This window comes from Molossus molossus, unplaced genomic scaffold, assembly GCF_014108415.1.
Source record: "Molossus molossus isolate mMolMol1 unplaced genomic scaffold, mMolMol1.p scaffold_m16_p_5, whole genome shotgun sequence".
Lineage (NCBI taxonomy): Eukaryota > Metazoa > Chordata > Mammalia > Chiroptera > Molossidae > Molossus > Molossus molossus.
Window position 1 is genome coordinate 60,911,771 of NW_023425388.1, and position 20,135 is coordinate 60,931,905.

Consider the following 20,135-nt stretch of genomic DNA (forward strand, 5'->3'; position numbering starts at 1 on the left):
TCCATAGGCCGAGGCTCTGACCACTGAGCAAAACCGGCCAGGGCCAAACTGTTTTTAATATCAATTTTAGTTATAGGTCAGGGCAGTGTTATAGATGCCAATAAACTATGTATAGTCCCCTTAAGGAACTCATAGTCCACTTGGGTACAACATGTAAACACTTAATTATAATATATTAAGTGCCATTTAAATGGGAACAAAGTACTGTGGAAGAATATATAAATGGACTATTACTTCTGAGAGAAAAAGGTCTGGGAAAGGCACAGAAAAGCTACAAAAACAATTAGCTTAAGGGTAGGAGGCTTAGGGGACAGAGCATTCCAAAGTGACAGAAAATACTAAATTGTGAGTTGTGAACATGAACTGCTGCCTTGGAATTCTAAGAATTCTGATATAGACTTTCTCCTATCATAGAGCAACATACATATATTATAAAGAACTTATAAACTGCCATACAATTGAAAGACGAAAACAAAAGTGATGCATTGTTTCATCAACCAGAAACACCCATTGTTAATTTATTAGTACATTCCCAAAATTTGTTTTTTTAATTTTAGTTTTTGTTTGTTCTACCCATTGTTATTAAAAAATATGTTTGTATTTTACATTTTCCAATGTGTGATATGGTTTTGGTAAACAAGTTTTATTGACTGCATGATATTCTTTTGAGGGGATAGATGTACTTTGATTTACTTAACTATTGCCCTGTGTTGAACATTGGATGAGTTACCCTGAGTTATGAAATTTGGGTTAATTCTAGTTTGGTAATGATTTTTGTCAGTTAAATGAAACAGTTTGTTTCCAACTTATGCTACTTAATTTTTTTAAAGTACATCAAATAGTATAATGCTAGATACTGGATGCTCAACAAATACTTGATTAATTAAATCTATATAGTGTTAAAAATTCTTAGAAATTTCTTTTGTGTAGTTTAAACTAATAGCAGTCTTAATTTTAAGTGATTGCTTCATAATTAATGAAGCATGCACAATATAAATTTACTTTTTTAATGTGAAACACTATAAACTTTATAGAAGTGTTTGAAGTAAAAGTTGTTCTCCCATATCACTGTGTTTTTGGAGCACAGATTTCTGGTCATTTGGGGGAATAAATGAACTAGTATTGGTATTTCTCACCAAAAATTGCCATGTTTCCCAAATTAGGTCTATAGAAATTTATCCTGGAGTTATTTGAGGAAGAAAATTTAAGTGGAAAGAAAAACTGAATTATCTTTCCATTCAAATGTTATGATGACACAACAAATGAAATCTAATTTCCAATTAGTGTTTAGTCCCATAAATTCTTCTCTTTTTTTTAAATATTCTCAGATGAGGATTTAAAAACAAATTTTTTTTCTTTATTGATTTTAGAGAGAGAGGAAGGGAGAGGGAGAGAGAGATAGAAACATCAGTGAGAGAGAACATTGATTGGCCACCTCCCGCATGTCCCCCACTGGGGATTAGGCCCACAACCTGAGCATGTGCCCTGACTGGGAATCGAACCAGCGACCTCTTGGTGCAGAGATCGACGCTCATCCACTGAGCCACATTGGCCGGGCATAAGTTCTTAATGTATGTTATCCAAAGACTCAGAAATGAACATTGATTTAGAGGGGTCCTGCCACTGAATGATTGGTTTGATAAAGAGTTTTGTTAAGATTTCTAATCAGCTGAGGGATCTCTTAAAAGAGATCTCTTACATTTAGTGTTGTGTGCCTTTTATTTTTAGAATTAAAGAAATCTAGATGTTGATATCAAAAACAAACATTTTAAGGTAGGAGCAAAGTGTTTTCATTTCTTTGGAATTTTGAGAGGCGCCCCATGAACTTACCCAGGTCCGTGCCCCAGTCATGAATTTCCCCAGTGCCAAGTGAAAGTGAACTGAATGGTAAGGCAAGAAGCTCTGGTAGGGCAACTTTGTGATTCATTTTCCTACAGAAGTCTGGGGTTTTGTTTTAGACTGAGTAAATTCCATACTGTTTAAAATTTCTGCTTGGTACTCTGAGCATCCCTTATTGTAGCACTCTATAACCAAGCTTCTGTGAAACCTAGATCAGCCTCTGAAATCAAATGGAACATTTTCCATTATTGATTAGGCATAGAATCCACTTTGTTAAACTAGTTGAGGGTAATAAGAGACATTTGAGTCATTAATTGAGAAGATGACAGGTCTGTAAATGTGACTACTGTCTTTCACTGGGTCAGCTATAATTTATTCAGTAGAAGAGCCTTTCAGTTTAAAAGTATATGGTGCTTTTTTATATGATTGAAGAAAAGAAGAGACACATATGTACAATTCATAAATTAGATCAAGGGGGTTATATTGCTTGGTTAGAGAATTGCTACTGAGAATAAGATTCAACCCAAAGAGAAGCAAATTTTACTGCTCCTCCTGTGATTGTGATTCCCTAAATTTTAGGGCCTAAAGCCAAGTTGCACATTTCATGATCACTGGAGGGGCAAGATTCATATGGAAAGGACAAAAAATCAACTGTTAGGGGGAAATATGCTTTATGATTCACAGATTTGCCCAAGAAGTGAGTTCAGTCCTATTCAGGGTTGATTCTTTTCAACGGTGAGATCTGATTTCACGTTGCAAGTTGCTCTTTTGTAAAACACCCAATCATGGTGCGCATGCTAATGAGCTACATGTGGCTGCTTTGGCAGTGTCTCTTAACAGGTCAAATTGCTTTTAGTCTTGTAGGCTCAAAACAAAATTGTTTAATAAAATCCACATCTGCTGAACTTTCCAGATTATGAGCAAGTTTCAGCGAAAGTTTTCTCTTACTTCATCAGGAACGACAATCGAGTGGTTAGAACCAAAAATACCTTTATCAAACCACTATAAAAATGGAGCTGACCAGCCCTTCGCAACTGAGCAGAGTAAGCCATTGCCAGTCCCAGAAGAGCAGTGTGCTGTGGAATCTGGACAATTAGCAAGGGTAAGGTAATGTGAAATATGGTTTTGCTGTGAAAATTAGGAATCACTGAAGAGAGTCAGTTCTCTTTTCTTTGTCAGGGCTTGCAGGTCAACCTAATACCAGAGCAACGTTCTTGAAGTCTGTTGTATAAAACTTACACATATTGTGTTTTCCAGGTTAAATTCAGTTTGGGTTTACTATTGCTTGATAAAAATGTATTTAAAAATTGAAATCATATGTTTATCTTTGTCTAGAAAACAACTTATCTAATATAAGATTATTTGCATATTTATATCTTACACTTCTTAATTTAACATTATTTACTAGATGTTAGTATTATGTTTACAGGTTTAAAAGTTTGCTATTAAGTCTTTTTGGTAGTAAGTTCTGTACCTAACCAAATTTTAAAAGTGTTATTCTACTTAAAATAGCACACAGTCTTAGGGTTTTTTATTTTTATAAATTATTAGTTATTCCACATTTCACAGACGCTAGCATGTTTTATTCTATTTATAGTTTTACCACTATAGCAAATCATATTGATCTTTTGGCCTTTGAGTTCACATTTGTTATTTTTATGGTTATTATAATTACAGAGATAGTTTTATTTTGAGCTCTTTTTACTTGATATTTTTCATAAGCACTTTTCTATGTTATTCTGGCCTATATAATTAAAGTCTTAAAGGTTGAAAGAGGCTACTAAATATTTTTATGTAGCACTATATCATCTTGTCTACTGTTTGCTTATTTTATTTTTTTATCTTCACCCCTCACCCGAGGACATTTTTTATTCAGATAGAGTGGGAAGGAGAGAGAAGAAGAGAGAGAGAAACATTGACGTGAAAGGGACACATCAAGTGGTTGCCACCTGCACTAACAACCAGGGCCGGGGACAAACTGCAACCGAGGTATGCGCCCTTAGCGGGAACCGAACCCGGGTCTCTCTGAACCGCAGGCCGATGCTTTAGCCGCTGAGCAACACCGGCCAGGGCTAGTTTTTTCTATTTATTTGGATTATATTTTTAGGTTATATTTCTAAGTAGACTTACTGAGTCCAGAGTAATGCAGTTTATTTATATATTACTTGTTAAAAGAAGTATATGACATAGGGACTTCTAACCGGTACCCCGCCTGGTGTGGCTCAGTTGGGTGAGTGTCGTCCCATGCACCAAAGAGTCGCTGATGCGATTCCCCATCAGGGCACATACCTTGGTTTTGGATTCAGTCCCCGTTCAGTGTGCATGCAGGAGACAACCAATCGACGTTTCTCTCCCACATCAATGTTTTTTTTCTCTCTCTCTCTCTCTCTCAAATCAGTAAAAACATATTTTTAAAAATAAAACTGGCAAAAGCCTTAACTTAATGAGGCAGGCAATGGTGGCAGAATCGGCAGGGAGAAGAAAATAGTATATAATGCTTTTCTTTTTTTCTTTTTTCTTTTTTTTTTTTTTTATCCTCACCCGAGGACATTTTTCCATTTTTTGTTCAGATAGAGCGGGAGGGAGAGAGAGAGAGAAACATCGATGTGAAGGGACACATCGAGTGGCTGCCACCCGCACGACCAACCAGGGCCGGGGACAAACTGCAACCGAGGTACGTGCCCTTAGCAGGAACCAAATCTGGGTCTCTCCAGACCTCAGGCCGACGCTCTAACCGCTGAGCCAAACTGGCTAGGGCTGCCTGATGGTTTTGAATTCAGGGCTTGCTGTTTACTAACATGTGGGCCATTTAATTAACCACTCTTAGCCTCAATTTTCTCATCTGTAAAGCAGGGATAGTAATACCTTATAAGATTGTTAGGAAGATAAAATAAATTTAGCAGACCACCTGATTTATGGAAAATGATCACAAGGCTGTTGGAATTTACAAATCCAGTGACCATTGATGCATTCTCTGTAGATTAATAATCCCTGCAGCATTGCTCCATTGAATACAGTGTAGGCTGTGACCCAGAGGAACATAAAAATCATGCAGAAGAATTTAGTCTTAATGTGATAGATAATAAGTTCATGAGCATGGGGAGGGAGGGGATATGTTTAAGAAGACTGGTATATATGGCTTGGAATTAAGGTGTGGATAGAAGCTATAGAAGTAGAAATGAAAACAAATAAATATGCACTTCAAATGAAAAATTAGTTGGATTTATGATTGACTGGATTTGGATTAGATCAAAGATGATTCCAGATTTTTTAGCCTAAATGACTAGATATGATTGAGATGACAGTCACAAAACTAGGAAATTTAGGAAGAAAGCTTTTTGAGAAAAAAGGTTTATAGTGTGACTTATGAGCATGATTGGATTTTATGTGAGAAGAGGATAAATTATTATAAATGTATATAAAAAGTAATTGGAAATGATGAAACTAAAGCTTTGGAGAGAGATTAGAACTTGAGATAAAATATGCAAATGAAAAATTATAAACTGTAGGTTATATACTCCATCTTTATTCTTCTAAGTGAGAATATAAAGCATGCTGGGGGTCATGATAGAGGCATATGTTGGAGATGAGGCACAGAGGTAGGGAGGAGAGGATTGCTGTGTTTCCAAATCTTGTTAAATGGTGAGTAGACCAAGTATATCACATAGTGTAAGTAGAAAAAATAAGCGCTTGTTTCTTAAAATTATAAAACATTAGACTTCATTGAAGCATACCATAATAGACATGAATTTCAAAAAGTTTTTACATATGCCTTTTTAAAAAATATGAGTGTTAATGCAAGCTGGAGATAAATAGTAGTAGAGACTTTGGGTCAGGTGATGGAGGAAATAAGCCCCACTGAGGCTAGAATGAAGCCTATGGTTCTGTCATGCCAAAGTCAGAAATCAGGACAAAATATGACGGTTTCTCTTGCCGTATAATCTCTAAATTGTATGAATTCCTAGAAACGCAATAGCTTTGTTCTACTGTATTTGTTAACCATTCTGGGTTTGTAGGGATTTTATATATTTGCACATGTTTAATTGAATTTTGGTAATGCTTTTTTTTTTTTTACCTTAAGCTTTTCTTTAAGAAAGTCATGATGACCTGTAAAAAGAGGCACTTTAAAAATTATTTTATTTTACTTTTATTTTATTTTTTTTTATCCTCACCCGAGGATATTTTTCCGTTTTTTGTTCAGACAGAGTGGGAGAGAGAGAGAGAGAAAGAAACATTGACATGAAAGGGACACATCGAGTGGTTGCTACCCACACGACCCAACCAGGGCCAGGGACAAACTGCAACCAAGGTACGTGCCCTTAGCAGGAACCAAACCTGGGTCTCTCTGGACCACAGGCCGACGCTCTAACCGCTGAGCCAAACCAGCCAGGGCTATATATTTATTTATTTATTTTTAATGGAGTCACTTTTATTTTATTTATTTTTTTAATCCTCACCTGAGGATATTTTTCCATTTATCTTCAGATAGAGTGGGGGGGGGGGGGGACATTTATGTGACTTCTATGTGACTGGTTGAGAAGAGGCTTTTTTTTAAAGGAGAGCTTCTAAATTCTTTCATTCACATCAGGTTTTAGAAACAGTACTTGTTAATAGAATTTCTTTCTTTTTTATTCTAATACATAAGTAAGTTGACTAAATAAATACAATAAAAACTATTATTTTAAACAGTTTTTTTTTCCTACCAGATTATGTTTTATTTTTTTAATATTATTTTCATTAGGAGAAACTCTGCAAAGTAAACTTGGTCTTGTATAATAATGTTAAGGTTACATTTGCATTATTAACCTGTGTCCTAGGTTATGACCTCAATGTAGTGGTACCTATTCAGAGGGTTGGAGAACATTATTTAATCAAGACCTGTTAGGTTTTTGTTTTTGTTTTTTTATCCTCACTCAAGGACATTTTTGCATTTATCTTGAGATAGAGCGGGAGAGACAGAGAAACATCAATGTGAGAGAGAGAGATCACCTGGTCGCCACCCACATGACCCCAGCTGGGGCTGGGGACAAACTGTAACTGAGGTACGTGCCCTTAGTGAGAATCGAACCCAGAACTCTCTGGTCCGTGGGCCGACGCTCTAAGTACTGAGCCAAATCAACCAGGGCAAGCCTGTTAGGTTTTTTTCTTCAACATTTCTCAAATGAATAATTATTATATTTGGTATCCATGCATAGAGAGGGGGATGATCCTCACTCGAGGATCAGTAATTCCCCGTTTTATGATGAGTAAACATTCGCAAGTATACTTAAACTATATTGTGCAACTGATTTGGGATAGATAATAGGAATTACTTCTTGACAGACTTTCTCATTGAAAGGGGGAAGTGAGAAAGCCTTTGGAATTTCTTCTCAAGATCGTAACAGAAGTAATTCTGATTTATACAAATAACAGTTGTCTGTCTGGTCTTAACATGAGGAAATGAACTAGGCCATTAATTGATTTATCAGAATTTTAGCAGATATAGATTTCCTTGGTACAAGGGAAGAGGAAAAAGGCAGAAGAATGGTCAGAAACCCATTATCCTTTAACTTTGTCATTGTGTTTGATATTTTGTTGTATTTTTTTTTAATATGTTTTCATTGATTTTTTTTAGAGAAGAGGAAGGGGGGGAGGGGGGAGAGAGAGAGAGAGAGAGAGAGAGAGAGAAAGAAACATCGATATGAGAGAGAAACACTGATGTGAGAGAGAAACATCGATCGGCTGCCTCCTGCATGCCCCCAACTGGGGATCGAGCTCAAAACCTGGGCTTGTGCTCTGACCAGGAATCAAACCAGGACCTCTCAGTCCATGGGATGACACCTAATCCACTGAGCCACACCAGTTGGGCAGTTGTTGTGAGTATTTTGAGAGAACATTAAGTTGTTGATTTTGTGCCTGATTAGGATTGGTTTTCTTTGCCCAGCTACATAGAACAGATTGGCTTGTTATTTGATAGGATTTGGTTATGGGATGAGGAAATCAAAGGCAAAGAAAGACATTTTGAAAAAGGAAGATTATTTCGTTTTGAAATCCTTATAACTTAAAACCTAATACACTACCAAAGATAATAGATTTATATAAAGCTGTCTTGAATAGAGGTAGTAAGAAAAGGTACCATGAGAGAGATGGAACACCACCCCCAGGTAAACATGGGAAATGACATCTGAAAAGGTTCTTTAGAGTCTTGGGATTTGAGTCCTGGCCGGTTTGGCTCAGCGGTTAGAGTGTTGGCCTGCGGTCCAGAGAGGCCTGGGTTCGGTTCCCGCTAGGGCATGTACCTCAGTTGTAGTTTGTCCCCTGCCCTGGTTGGGTCGTGCAGGTGGCAACCACTCAATGTGTCCCTTTCACGTTAATGTGTTTTTCTCTCTCTCTCTTTCTCTCTTCTTCGTTCTCCCTCCCACTCTATCTGAACAAAAAATGGAAAAATGTCCTCGGGTGAGGATAAAAAAAAAAAGGGCACGTACCTCAGTTGCAGTTTGTCCCCAGCCCTGGTTGGGTTGTGCGGGAGGCAGCCACTCAATGTGTCCCTTTCACATCGATGTTTCTCTCTCTCTCCCTCCTACTCTGTGTGAACAAAAAAAAAAAGAGAGAGAGAGAGAGAGAGAATCTTGGGATTTGAAACAGTTATTTGTTGTTTAAATAGAAATAAACAAGAAATTAAGTTTCTCATAAACATTTATTTGGAGTTAAGACCTTACTGAGATGAAAGTTTTCCTGGGGGTTGTTTGATTGATTGGCTGACTGATTGAAGAGCTGGGCAAAGAACTTTATGTGGCATTAAGATGGCATGAGGACCCTGTCTAATGTGGCTCAGTTTGTTGGAGCGTTGTCCCATACACCAAAAGGTGGTGTGTTTGATTCCTGGTCAGGAGCCATACCCAGGTTGTGGGTTTAATCCCTGGTCAGGGCATATGTAGAAGACAGCTGATTGATGTTTCTCTCTCTCTCCGTCCATCCATTCCTCCCTCCCACCCTCCCTCCTTTCTTTTTTCCCTCCCTCCCTCCTTCCCTCCCTTCCTCTCTCTAAGGTCAATTAAAAAAAAAAAAAAATCCTGCTGGTGTGTTCAATGGTTAGAGCATTGGCCCACAAACCAAAGGGTCTCGAGTTTGATTCCTGGTCAAGGGCACATACTTGGTTGCAGGTTCGATCCCCGCCCCAGGCAGGGTGTGTGTGGGAGGCAACTAATCGATGTGTCTCTCTCACATAGATAATCTCTCTCTGTCCCTCCTCTCTCCCTCTCTCCCTCTCCCTCCCTCCCTCCCACTTTGTCTAAAAATGAGTGGAAAAAATATTCTCTGGTGAGGATTAACAATAACAAAAAAGAGATGGCATAAGGAACTGCACAATTTCCATACCTGCACCTAGAATTCTCTTCAACTCCAGGTTTCTTCCTGTAACTCCAAGAATGAATGAGTAACTATAGTTAAATTTGACATATACAGTCACTTTAAGATTTTACTTTTATAGTTTTAGCTTAAACATAGGACAAATATTTGTCTCAAAATATCTTAAACTTAAATTATAGGTAGTAGTAGTATTCCCAGGCAGGTGGTCAAAGTCTAAGATTCAGAAGTGACGTTTTTTATTCTTTTCTGAAAAATCCTACTTTTATAAAATATATGTATTTTATATGTGATACATATAGCAAAACCTGAAAAATTCAGCATCAGTAATAATGGGTTCATTGAAGGAAATCTATTCCATGACCAGGTGATGGAAGTTACATTTTTAGAAAGATTTTTGCCTGTTTTCAGACTCATTTAGGCCCAGTATAAATGCCTTCAAGTCTGATGTTTATACTTTTTCTTAATGGGTATTACTAAGAGTTTGTAACAATAGACTTGTTTTGTATCAAGGAACCTGAAGAAATAAATGCAGATGATGAGGTGGAGGATACTTGTGACGACAAGGAGGATGACCTGGGAGCTGTGGAAGAGCAGCGCAGTGTCATCCTACACCTCTTGTCACAGCTCAAACTGGGCATGGATTTAACAAGAGTAAGTAACGGGATAAACTGTCTGTGAAGATCACTGGGTCAGGACTATACCTGCTATCCCTATAATCATTAATGTTGTCAGGGCTTTTTATTCTTTATGAGTTGGTTTCTTAGTCTCTTGATCAACATTTCATATTTTCCAAAAATGCAAGCAGGAAGTTGCATTTCAAATGAAGACCTATAGCCTTATTTTTTGTACAAAATGAAAGGGGACCATTGGTGGACAGAACTGTGAAATCTAAAGAAAAGGATGTGTAATCCCACAAAACCATAAAAGGCATTGACACTTCTATTTCACTCTTACTTACCATGTTGAATAGTACATTTTGGCTATTATCTATAACAAATATCTTCTGTGAAGGACCAGAAAGTAAATATTTATTGGCTTTGTGGGCATAGGTCTCTGTTGGAACTACTCATCTCTGCCTTTGTATTGTGAAATAAATACAAAGGCCATCGATAGTGTGTTGGATTGGGCATGGCCATGTTTCAACAAAACTTTACTTATAAAAACAGGATGCTAGATTTGGCCCAAAGGCCATAGGTTGAAGACTATATCTGAATTAACTAGATGATTGGAATCCTTTCATAATATATATGTGTATATAGTCACCATAATGTATACTTTAAATATCTTCTAGTTTTGTCAATTATACCTCAATGAAGGGGGTAGGGAGGACAGGGGAGTGTGATCTGAAGACCAGTAAAATCACCATTACTTGAGAACTTGTTAGAAATGCAGAATCTCAGCACCTAATCCCAGACTCAGAGGACCAGAATCTGCATTTTATTTTTAATTTTTTTATTTTATTTATTTATGCTCATTTATTAATTTATTTTTGTTACAGATGTTTCTCCTTTTTTTTCCCCATTGACACCCTCCCCCATCCCCCCACCCCATACCCAGCTTTGTTGGCCATGTCCATGGGTTATACCTACATGCATATAAGTTCTGTGGTTTATCTCTCCCCTCCCCCCACCACCTCCTCTTCTGAGGGTTGTCAGTCTGTACCCTACTTCCACGTCTCTGAGTCTACCCAATTCCCCAGACTGTTATGTTCATTATATTCTACAAACAAGTGAGATCATGTGATATTTGTCTTTCTTTGCTTGGCTTGTTCACTTAGGACAATACTTTCCAGGTCCCTCCATGTCCTCTCAAAGGATAAGAGATCTTTCTTACAGCTGCATAGTACTTCATTGTGTATATGTACCACAGCTTTTTTATTCATTCGTCTGCTGATGGATACTCGGGCTGTTTCCAGATCTTAGCTATTGTAAATAGTGCAGCTATAAAAATGGGGGTACATATATTTTTTCAGATTGGTGTTTCAGGCTTCTTAGGGTATATTCCTAGAAGTAGGATCACTGGATCAAATGGCAATTAAATTTTTAATTTTTTGAAGTAACACCATCGTGTTTTCCATAGTGGCTGCACCAGTCTGCATTCCCACCAGCAGTGTACTAGAGTCCCCTTTTCTCCACACCCTTGCCAACACTGGTTGTTTGACAGAATCTGCATTTTAATAAGACCCCAGTGTGGTTCATATATGCATTAAAATTTGATTAACACTGACCTATAGTGTTTAATTTTAGGACTGTCTTCTCTATTTCCAGTTTAATTAATGTGCCTTAATTTGTTTTTAACAATTAATTTATGACAATTTAAAAAACATGCCCCAGCCAGTTTGGCATCGGCCTGCGGTCCAGAGAGACGCAGGTTCGGTTCCCGCTAAGGGCACGTATCTCTGTTGCAGTTTGTCCCCGGCCCTAGTTGGGTCGTGCGGGTGGCAGCCACTCAATGTGTACCTTTCACGTCGATGTTTTCTCTCTCTCCCTTCCTCTCTTTCCCTCCCACTCTATGTGAACAAAAAACGGAAAAATGTCCTCGGGTGAGGATAAAAAATAAATAAATACAGTGATACCTCGGTTCTCGAACATAATTCGTTCCAGGAGGACGGTCGAGAACCGAATTGTTCGAGAACCGAAGCAATGAAACCAATAGGAAAGCGTGACTCCACAAAGCGTGACTCTCTCTCTGCACTCACACTGATGACGCAAGCAAGGCGCGCTGGGCCGAATGAACGCCATTCGGCTCAACTCGGCTCATCTCGGAAGTTCGAGTTCCAAATATTTGTTCGGATTCCGAGACAAAAGTTTCTCGAATCTCCATTTGGTCGAAAACCGAGGCGTTCGAGAACCGAGGTATCACTGTAAATAAATAAATAAAATTAAAAAAAATAAAAAGACAGTCAGGGCCCTGTCTGGTTTGACTCGATGTTAGTGTCAGCCCATGGACCAAAGAGTCTTGGGTTCGATTCCGGTCAAGGGCACGTACCTTGGTTATGGTTCGGTTCCTGGCCCTGGTCAGGGTTGTTCGGGAGGCAACCAATTGATGTCTCTCTCTCTCTCTTACATTGATGTCGATGTTTCTCTCTCTCTCTCTCTCTCTCTCTCTCTCTTTCTCGCTCCGTCCCTCTCCCTCTCTTCTCCCTCCCATTCTATCTGAAGATAAATGGGAACTATCCTCTGGTGAGGATTAAAAAATAATAATAATAAATATATATATATATTATATATGTGTGTGTGTGTCTTATCTTTATTGTTGAATGTATTACAGATATTCCTCATTTTCCCTCATTGACCCCTTCCTCCCCACTTTTGCTCCCCTCCTAACTTTCCCCACACTGTTGTCTGTGTCCATTGGTTATGCATATATACATATAAGTTCTTTGGTTTATTTCTTCCCACTCCTCCAACCCCCCTTCCCTTTGAGGTTTGTCAGTCTAACAACCAATTTGTACTTTTTTTAATTTTGTGGTACGTGACCCTAGCAGGAACAGAACCTGGGAATCTTTGGTCCATAGGCCGATGCTCAACCGCTGAGCCAAACTGGCTAGGGCTAATTTGTACTTCTTAATCACTTCACCTTTTTCACCCATTCCCCCAACCCCCATCCCATCTGGCAACCAACAAAATTTCTCTGTATCTATGAGAATGTTTCTGTTCTGCGTGTTCATTTTGTTTGTTGATTCAACTGTCGATAGATAATGTATTCATTGCCATTTTGTTTGTTCATATTTTTTATCTTTTTCTTCAAGAAAACCTTCAAAATTTCATATAATAATGGTTTGGTGATGATGAACTCCTTTAGCTTTCCTTGTCTGGGAAACTCTTTATATGGCCATCAATTCTAAATGACAGCTTTGCAGGATAGAGTAGTCTTGGTTGTAGGTTCTTTTGTTTGTTTGTTTGTTTTTGTTTAATTAAATTTACTGAGGTGACATTGGTTAATAAGATTGTATAGGTTTCACCCTGGCCAGTTTGGCTCAGCAATTAGAGTGTTGGCCCACAGACAGAAGGATTGCAGGTGTGATTCCCAGTCAAAAGTACATACATGGGTTGTAGGTTTGATCCCTGGCCCTGGTCGGAGTCATGCGGGACCAACCAAACAAGGTGTCTCTCTCTCTCCTTCTCTCTCCCTCCCTCCCTTCCACTCTGTCTAGAAATCAATGGAAAAATATCCTCAGGTGACGATTAACAAAAGAAAAAAAAAAAAGGTCATATAGGTTTCAAGTGTACATTTCTATGATACATGATCTGTATATTACATTGCATGCCCACCACCCAAAGTCAAATCATGTTCTGTCACCATCGAGGGGGCTGTTTCTGTCGGTTATAGGTTCTTGCTTTTTCATCACTCTGAATATTTTTGCCACTCCCTTCTGGCCTGCAAAGTTTCTTTTGAGAAATCAGCTGACAGTCTTATGGGAACTCCCTCGTAGGTAACTAGCTGCCTTTCTCTTGCTGCTTTTAAGATTCTCTTTTTTTGTCTTGAACCTTTTGCATTTTGGTGATGATGTGTCTTGGTGTGGGCCTCTTGGGGTTCATCTTATTTGGGACTCTCTGTGCTTCCTGGACTTGTATGTCTGTTTCCTTCCCCAAGTTAGGGAAGTTTTCTGCCATTATTGTTTTAAATAGGTTTTCGATTTCTTGTTCTATCTATTCTTCTTCTGGCACCCTTAAGATGCGAATATTGGCACGCTTGAAGTTGTCCCAGAGGCTCCTTACTCTATCCTCATTTTTTTGGATTCTTTTTTCTTTTTGCTGTTCTGATTGGGCGTTTTTTGCTTCCTTAGATTCTAAATCGATGGTTTGCTTCTTGGCTTTACCTACTCTACTATTGAATCTCTGTAAATTATTCTTTATTTCAGTTAGTGCCTCCTTCATTTCTGACTGTGCATCCTTCATTTCTGACTGCTCCTTTTTTATGCTCTTGAGGCCCTCACTAAGTTCGCTGAGGTTCTACTAAGTTCATCAAGCATCCTTATAAGCAGTATTTTGAACTCAGCATCTGTTAGGTTGCTTATCTCCATTTTGCTTAGTTCTTTCCTGGAGTTTTTTTCTGTTCTTTTATTTAGGACCAGTTTCTTTGTCTCTTTATTTTGGCTTCCTTCCTGTGTTTGTTTCTATGTATTACTTAACGAGAGGTATGGGGCTCTCTGAGACCAGATGCTGCTAGTTTGAAAGAATTGAGGAAAACCTGAAGCAGGATCGAAGACAGGCCAATCCTATAGTTAAGCAACTGGTAGCAGCTTGGGTGGGCCTGAAAGTTGGGTGGGGCGGGGCCTCAGGGAGCCACCAGGGCGGGGCTACCAGTGTGAGCCAGGCCGCTAGAGTCCCAGACATGGCAGCGTCTGCTGACCCAGAGAAGGGTTCACCAAAGGAACAACGGCCTCCTACAGCATGCCTGTCCAGGAGAAAACTGCCTCTCCAGCCCTCGCTCCAATGCCAAACAACTCAGTTCTTCCCCATATGTCTCTGGTGCCCCTCGAGCTGCCTCCCCCATGCTGGAGCATGGAGGGTGTGAGTCTGAGTAAGTTCGCGCCGGCCCTTTTGGAGGAGCTGCCGGGGGCTCCAGCCGCCTTAGCCTCCCTCAGCAATTCCCACTGGTTTTTCCAGCCAGAAATTATGGGGATTCTCTTCCTGACACTGGAACCCTGAGCTGGGTGCCTGGTGTGGGATGGGGACCCCTCAGTCCTCAGGGAGGACCTTCCCAGCCGAGGTGTCCTCCTGATTTTTTTTTTTTTAATTTATTTTTTATCCTCACCAGAGGACATTTTTCCATTTTTTGTTCAGGTAGAGTGGGAGGGAGAGAGAGGAACAGAGAGAGAGAGGAACAGAGAGAGAGAGAGAAACATCGACGTGAAAGGGACACATCGAGTGGCTGCCACCCGCACAACTGACCAGGGCCGGGGACAAACTGCAACCGAGGTACATGCCCTTAGCGGGAACCGAACTCGGGTCTCTCAGGACCGCAGGCCGACGCTCTAATCGCTGAGCCAAACCGGCCAGGGCATGTCCTCCTGATTTTTATCCGCCACACGTGGGTGTGGGGCCAGCCCGTCCCCTCCGCCCCTCCTACCAGTCTCCATGTGGCTCCTGCTTTAATTCCCTAGTTATAGGACTTCCGTTCAGCTTGATTTCAGGTGGTTTTGAATGATGGTTGTTCTGTAGTTCAGTTATAACTTTAGATGTGGTTGTGGGAGGACGTGATACCACATTTACCTACGCCGCCATCTTGACCGGAAGTCAGGATTATGTACTTTGAATTGCTATTAACACTACTTGACATTAGTATGGCATTTCAAAATTGACTTTAGGGAGTGTATTTCAAATTGAGGTTTTTGATGCCAGTGAAGATAGTGAAAGTGTAGTTTAAAAGGTTGTTTGATTCCAGTGAATTATTTATCTGAAAATATAATTTGAATAGAAAGCATATTGCCATTTTACATTCATTTAGAAACATTTCAAAATTTAAAAACACATATATTTCTTTCTCTTTCTAGATGTATATATAACCTCCTAGTTAGTGGTTATAGGAGAGTTTAAAAGTAAGTGGACTGGGGAGTGCACTTCTGGTTGCTAGATGGGATGCTGCCTGATTCATGAATTACTTAATAAAGCCAATTAAAGCTTTAAATACATTTTTTAAAAGTGGATTCAATTACTAGCCTCCTAAGAAGCAGACATTTTAGGAATTAATAAAGGAACTCATTAACCTTTCATCTTTATCTAACCTTAAAATTTCAACTGGGTATCATTTTTTTTCTAGAAATATTTTCATATTAGTGGTTCAGAAAAGACTGTTAGTCCTAAAACTAGTTATACTGAATAGTCATATAAGGGATTTGTTTGGTTATTATGGTATTTGCTGTCTGTTGGTAGATTTATAAGTACAGTGTTGTGGTTTATGAGGCATAAGGACATTTGAAAAGAAGGTGCTATGATAGTAATCCAAATGATTAAAGTGCTCTCTTGGCATGAATAACTGTATATAATATAGTTTCCCCACATTGTGTCTTGTTAATTAAAAAGATGTATATATAGCCCTGGCCTGTGGGGCTCAGTTGGTTAGAGCTCCTCCTGTACATCAAAAGGTTATGGGTTCACCCTGGCCGGTCTGGTTCAGCGATTGGAGCATTAGCCTGTGGACCAGAGAGTTCTGGGTTTGGTTCCCACTAGGAGCACGTACCACAAAAAAGGTTGTGGGTTCAATCTCCAGTCAGGACGAGTATGGAAGGCAACCAGTGTTTCTCTATCCCTCCCTTCCTCTTTCTCTAAAAATCAATTAAAAATTTTTTTAATATAATTTTTTTAAAGATGTATATATAGCCCGGCCACTGTTGCTCAGTGATTGAGTATTGACCCATGTACCAAGAGGTAGCCAGTTCGATTCCTGGTCAGGGTACATACCCTCGTGTGGGCCCAGTCCCCAGTGGGGGGCGTGTAGGAGGCAGCCAATGGATGTTTCTTTCTCATCGATGTTTCTATCTCTCTCTCCCTCTCCTTTCCTCTCTCTCTAAAATCAATAAAGAAAAAAAAATTGCCCTGGCCAGTTTGGATCAGCGGTTAGAGCATTGGCCTGTGGACCAGAGAGTCCCTGGTTCGGTTCCCAATAAGGGCATGTACCTCCGTTGCAGTTTGTCCCCGGCCCCAGTTGGGGTCGTGTGGGTGGTAACCACTCTCTCACATTGATGTTTCTCTCTCTCTCTCTTCCTCTCTCCTTCACGCTCTATCTCGAGAAAAAAGAAAAAGGAAAAAAAATTTTTAATAAATAAAAATAAAAGATGTATATATAAAATTACTAGCATTAACCAATCACCAATTACAAACATTCACATAACATTTTCTTTTAAATGGTGCTCTTTGAACAACATTAAAGAACCTGGTGACTAAACTGCCATGATATCCACTTCCTATCTACAATAACACTGATACAGCAAATATTTACTGAGCCCCTCTTGTAGTCCAAACACTGTGCTAGGTGCTGGGACTACAGCAAAAAGAAAGTAGCCATGCTTGCAGCCTGCATGTTTCGATTAAGGAACACACGTTTTCCCCACTGTTCATAAGGAACATACATTTTCCCCACTGTTCATCTTGTTTCTCTTTAAATAATATTGTGAATTTAGTATAATTAAACACTTCACAGAAAGTTTTGGAAAATAAATGGAAAAAAACTTCTATAATTTCTCCACCCGAACAACACAACTCCCAATTTCTTCTTTTTTTTTTTTTAGTGGTACTTGCCACTAGCGGGAACCAAACCCAGGACTCTCTGGTCCGCAGGCTGATGCTCAACCGCTGAGCCAAACTGGCCAAGGCACACAACTCTCACTTTCTGAGATTCCCTTACAATCTTCATATAATTATAGTTTATACCTAATTTTGTTACATTTCCTTTTTTAGATAACTTTTTTTTGTGAAGCGTATTATACACACAAAGGACTAAATAGACTACATATAAACATTTCAAAGAGCAATGGTAAATGAATACTTGTGTACCTACAGCTCAGATTAAATTGTAGAACACTGTCAGAACTTGGAAGCTCTCTGAATGTCCCTCCTGGTTGTAGTCCCCTACTTTTTCCTAGATGCAATCACTTATTTGACTTTTGTGTTAATCATCCTTCTGCTTTCCTTTATATGTACACCTATGTATGTACCCCTTAACAATGTTACGTAGGTTAGAAAAAAGTGAATAGCCAGCATAGCTCGCTGTACAAGGAATGGGCTATATTGCCATTCATAGAAGAAGGCTCCCAGAAGAAGATAAACTAAACAAAGTCTCTGGCTTTTTTTTTTTTTTTAATCTTCACCCGAGGATAGTTTTCTATTTATCTTCAGATAGAATGGGAGGGAGAGTAAGGGAGAGAGAGAGTAACATCGACGTGAGAGGGACACACCGACTGGTTGCCTCCGAACAATCCCAAACAGGGCCAGGGACGAACTGCAACCAAGGTATGTGCCCTTGGCTGGAATCGAACCTGCAACTCATTGGTCTGAGAGCCAAACGGGCCAGGGCAGAGTCTCTGGCTTTTTTATAAATTATTGAGAAAGTTTAGAAGAACGCTTTTTGAAAAAAATCAGAGGTGTGAATGAGTCCTGTGGAATATTTGGCTCACTGAGTTAGAACATTTGGTGTGAGCCAGATACTGGACATCCAGCAGGAATGTAGGCAGAGGGAGTGAGCTGGTCAGTATTTTCTGCTTCTACCCCAACCGTGACCTACCTCCAACTCTCAGCAACAGATTGAAGCCAGAATGTGTCTGTGGGTGAAATGAGTGTTTTCAGCCAATCCAGATAGCAGTGACATATCTTGGTGTAGGATTCTTTTTATCTATTGTCTCTGTGCACTTTTCAGTATGCCAGCTCATATTTTCAGCTCTCTGAAATCTTGAATTATTTCATTGGTAATTTTCTCTCCTCCTTTTTTTTTTTTTTTTTTTTGCTGTACTCTCTGAAACTCTTATTACATAGCTTTTAGACATCTTGGTCCTCTCTTTTTTCTCTTCTTTTCACTCCATTTGCGAAGGTTTTTGTTTCCTATTAGGCATACTTTTAAAAAATGTATTTAAAAAAATTTTTTTATGTATAGTTGGTAAAACATATGCTTATTTTTTTAATGAGACCAAGGACATTTCTTTTGTGACTTTGTTTTTAATACCCATCTAGATTGAAATGTTCTCTGAGAGATAAGAATACTTGTCTACATAGGATTAAAATTTCTCTCGCTATTTTGTTGTTCTTGTTTCAGGTGGTGCTTCCTACATTTATCCTAGAGAAGCGTTCCTTGCTGGAAATGTATGCAGACTTTATGTCTCATCCTGACCTATTTATAGCCATCACTAATGGAGCCACAGCTGAGGACAGAATGATTCGTTTTGTTGAGTACTACCTTACCTCATTTCATGAAGGCCGTAAGGGAGCCATTGCTAAGAAACCATACAATCCTATCATTGGAGAAACATTTCATTGTTCCTGGAAGATGCCAAAAAGCGAGGTAGCATCCAGTGTTACTAGCAACTCTTCCACCCAGGCAGTCACAAATCATGCTCCTCTATCAGAGGAGGCTTTGAGCCAGGTGGGACCAGACTGTTATACAGTCAGATTTGTTGCTGAACAGGTTTCCCATCATCCTCCAGTATCAGGATTTTATGCAGAATGTGCAGAGAGGAAGATGTGTGTAAATGCACATGTCTGGACTAAGAGCAAATTCTTAGGCATGTCAATAGGCGTGACGATGGTTGGAGAAGGTATGTAGAAAAATATTCTCTAATTTTTAGTATCAAACTGTAATCTTAAAATTTAGGAATCCAGATAAATACTAATTATAAAATTGAAATGTTATGTGTACTACCTTTTTTTTTTCAATTCCTAATATGTTCCAGATGCTGGTGAGGCAAGGGGGCGTATCAATGAAAAAAATATAACTTCTCTTTTCATATGATTTTTTCTTGATTTTAAATGTAAAATATTTTTATTGTAGAAAATTTGGAAAACTTAGAAAAGTATCAAGGAGAAAATAAAAGCATCTCAAATCCATCCAAGGATGGATAAATTTAGCTAATATTTTGTATTTTTTCGTGTGTATATGTTCATACTTTTAATTTGGTTTTATAAAATTAGGAGCAATTCTCTCCATATAGTTTTGTATCCTGTTTTTTGCAGTAAATATTAATTTTCCCATGTCACAGAAAATACTTTAAAACATGTTTTCATCATTGTAAAAAGCACTCAAGAAATATCTTGTAGGTAAATCTACATCTTTTATATTTCTTTTCTTTTTTTTTTTTTTTATCCTCACCCGAGGACATTTTTCCATTTTTTGTTCAGGTAGAGTGGGAGGGAGAGAGAGGAACAGAGAGAGAGAGAGAGAGAAACATCGATGTGAAAGGAACACATCGAGTGGCTGCCACCGGCACAACCATCCAGGGCCGGGGACAAACTGCAGCC

The 20,135-nt window shown here is 39.0% G+C and overlaps 1 protein-coding gene across 3 annotated transcripts in view; it reads left to right on the forward strand.

The window, feature by feature from the left end:
- Positions 1 to 20,135, forward strand: part of OSBPL11 (oxysterol binding protein like 11) — a 100,904-nt gene that overhangs the window by 61,224 nt on the left and 19,545 nt on the right. For all 3 annotated transcript variants that reach the window (XM_036243894.1, XM_036243895.1, XM_036243896.1), the window contains 3 exons: positions 2,796 to 2,941; positions 9,697 to 9,837; positions 18,937 to 19,435. In XM_036243894.1, coding sequence (XP_036099787.1) covers positions 2,796 to 2,941; positions 9,697 to 9,837; positions 18,937 to 19,435 — 786 coding nt within the window. The remainder of the gene's footprint in view (positions 1 to 2,795; positions 2,942 to 9,696; positions 9,838 to 18,936; positions 19,436 to 20,135) is intronic.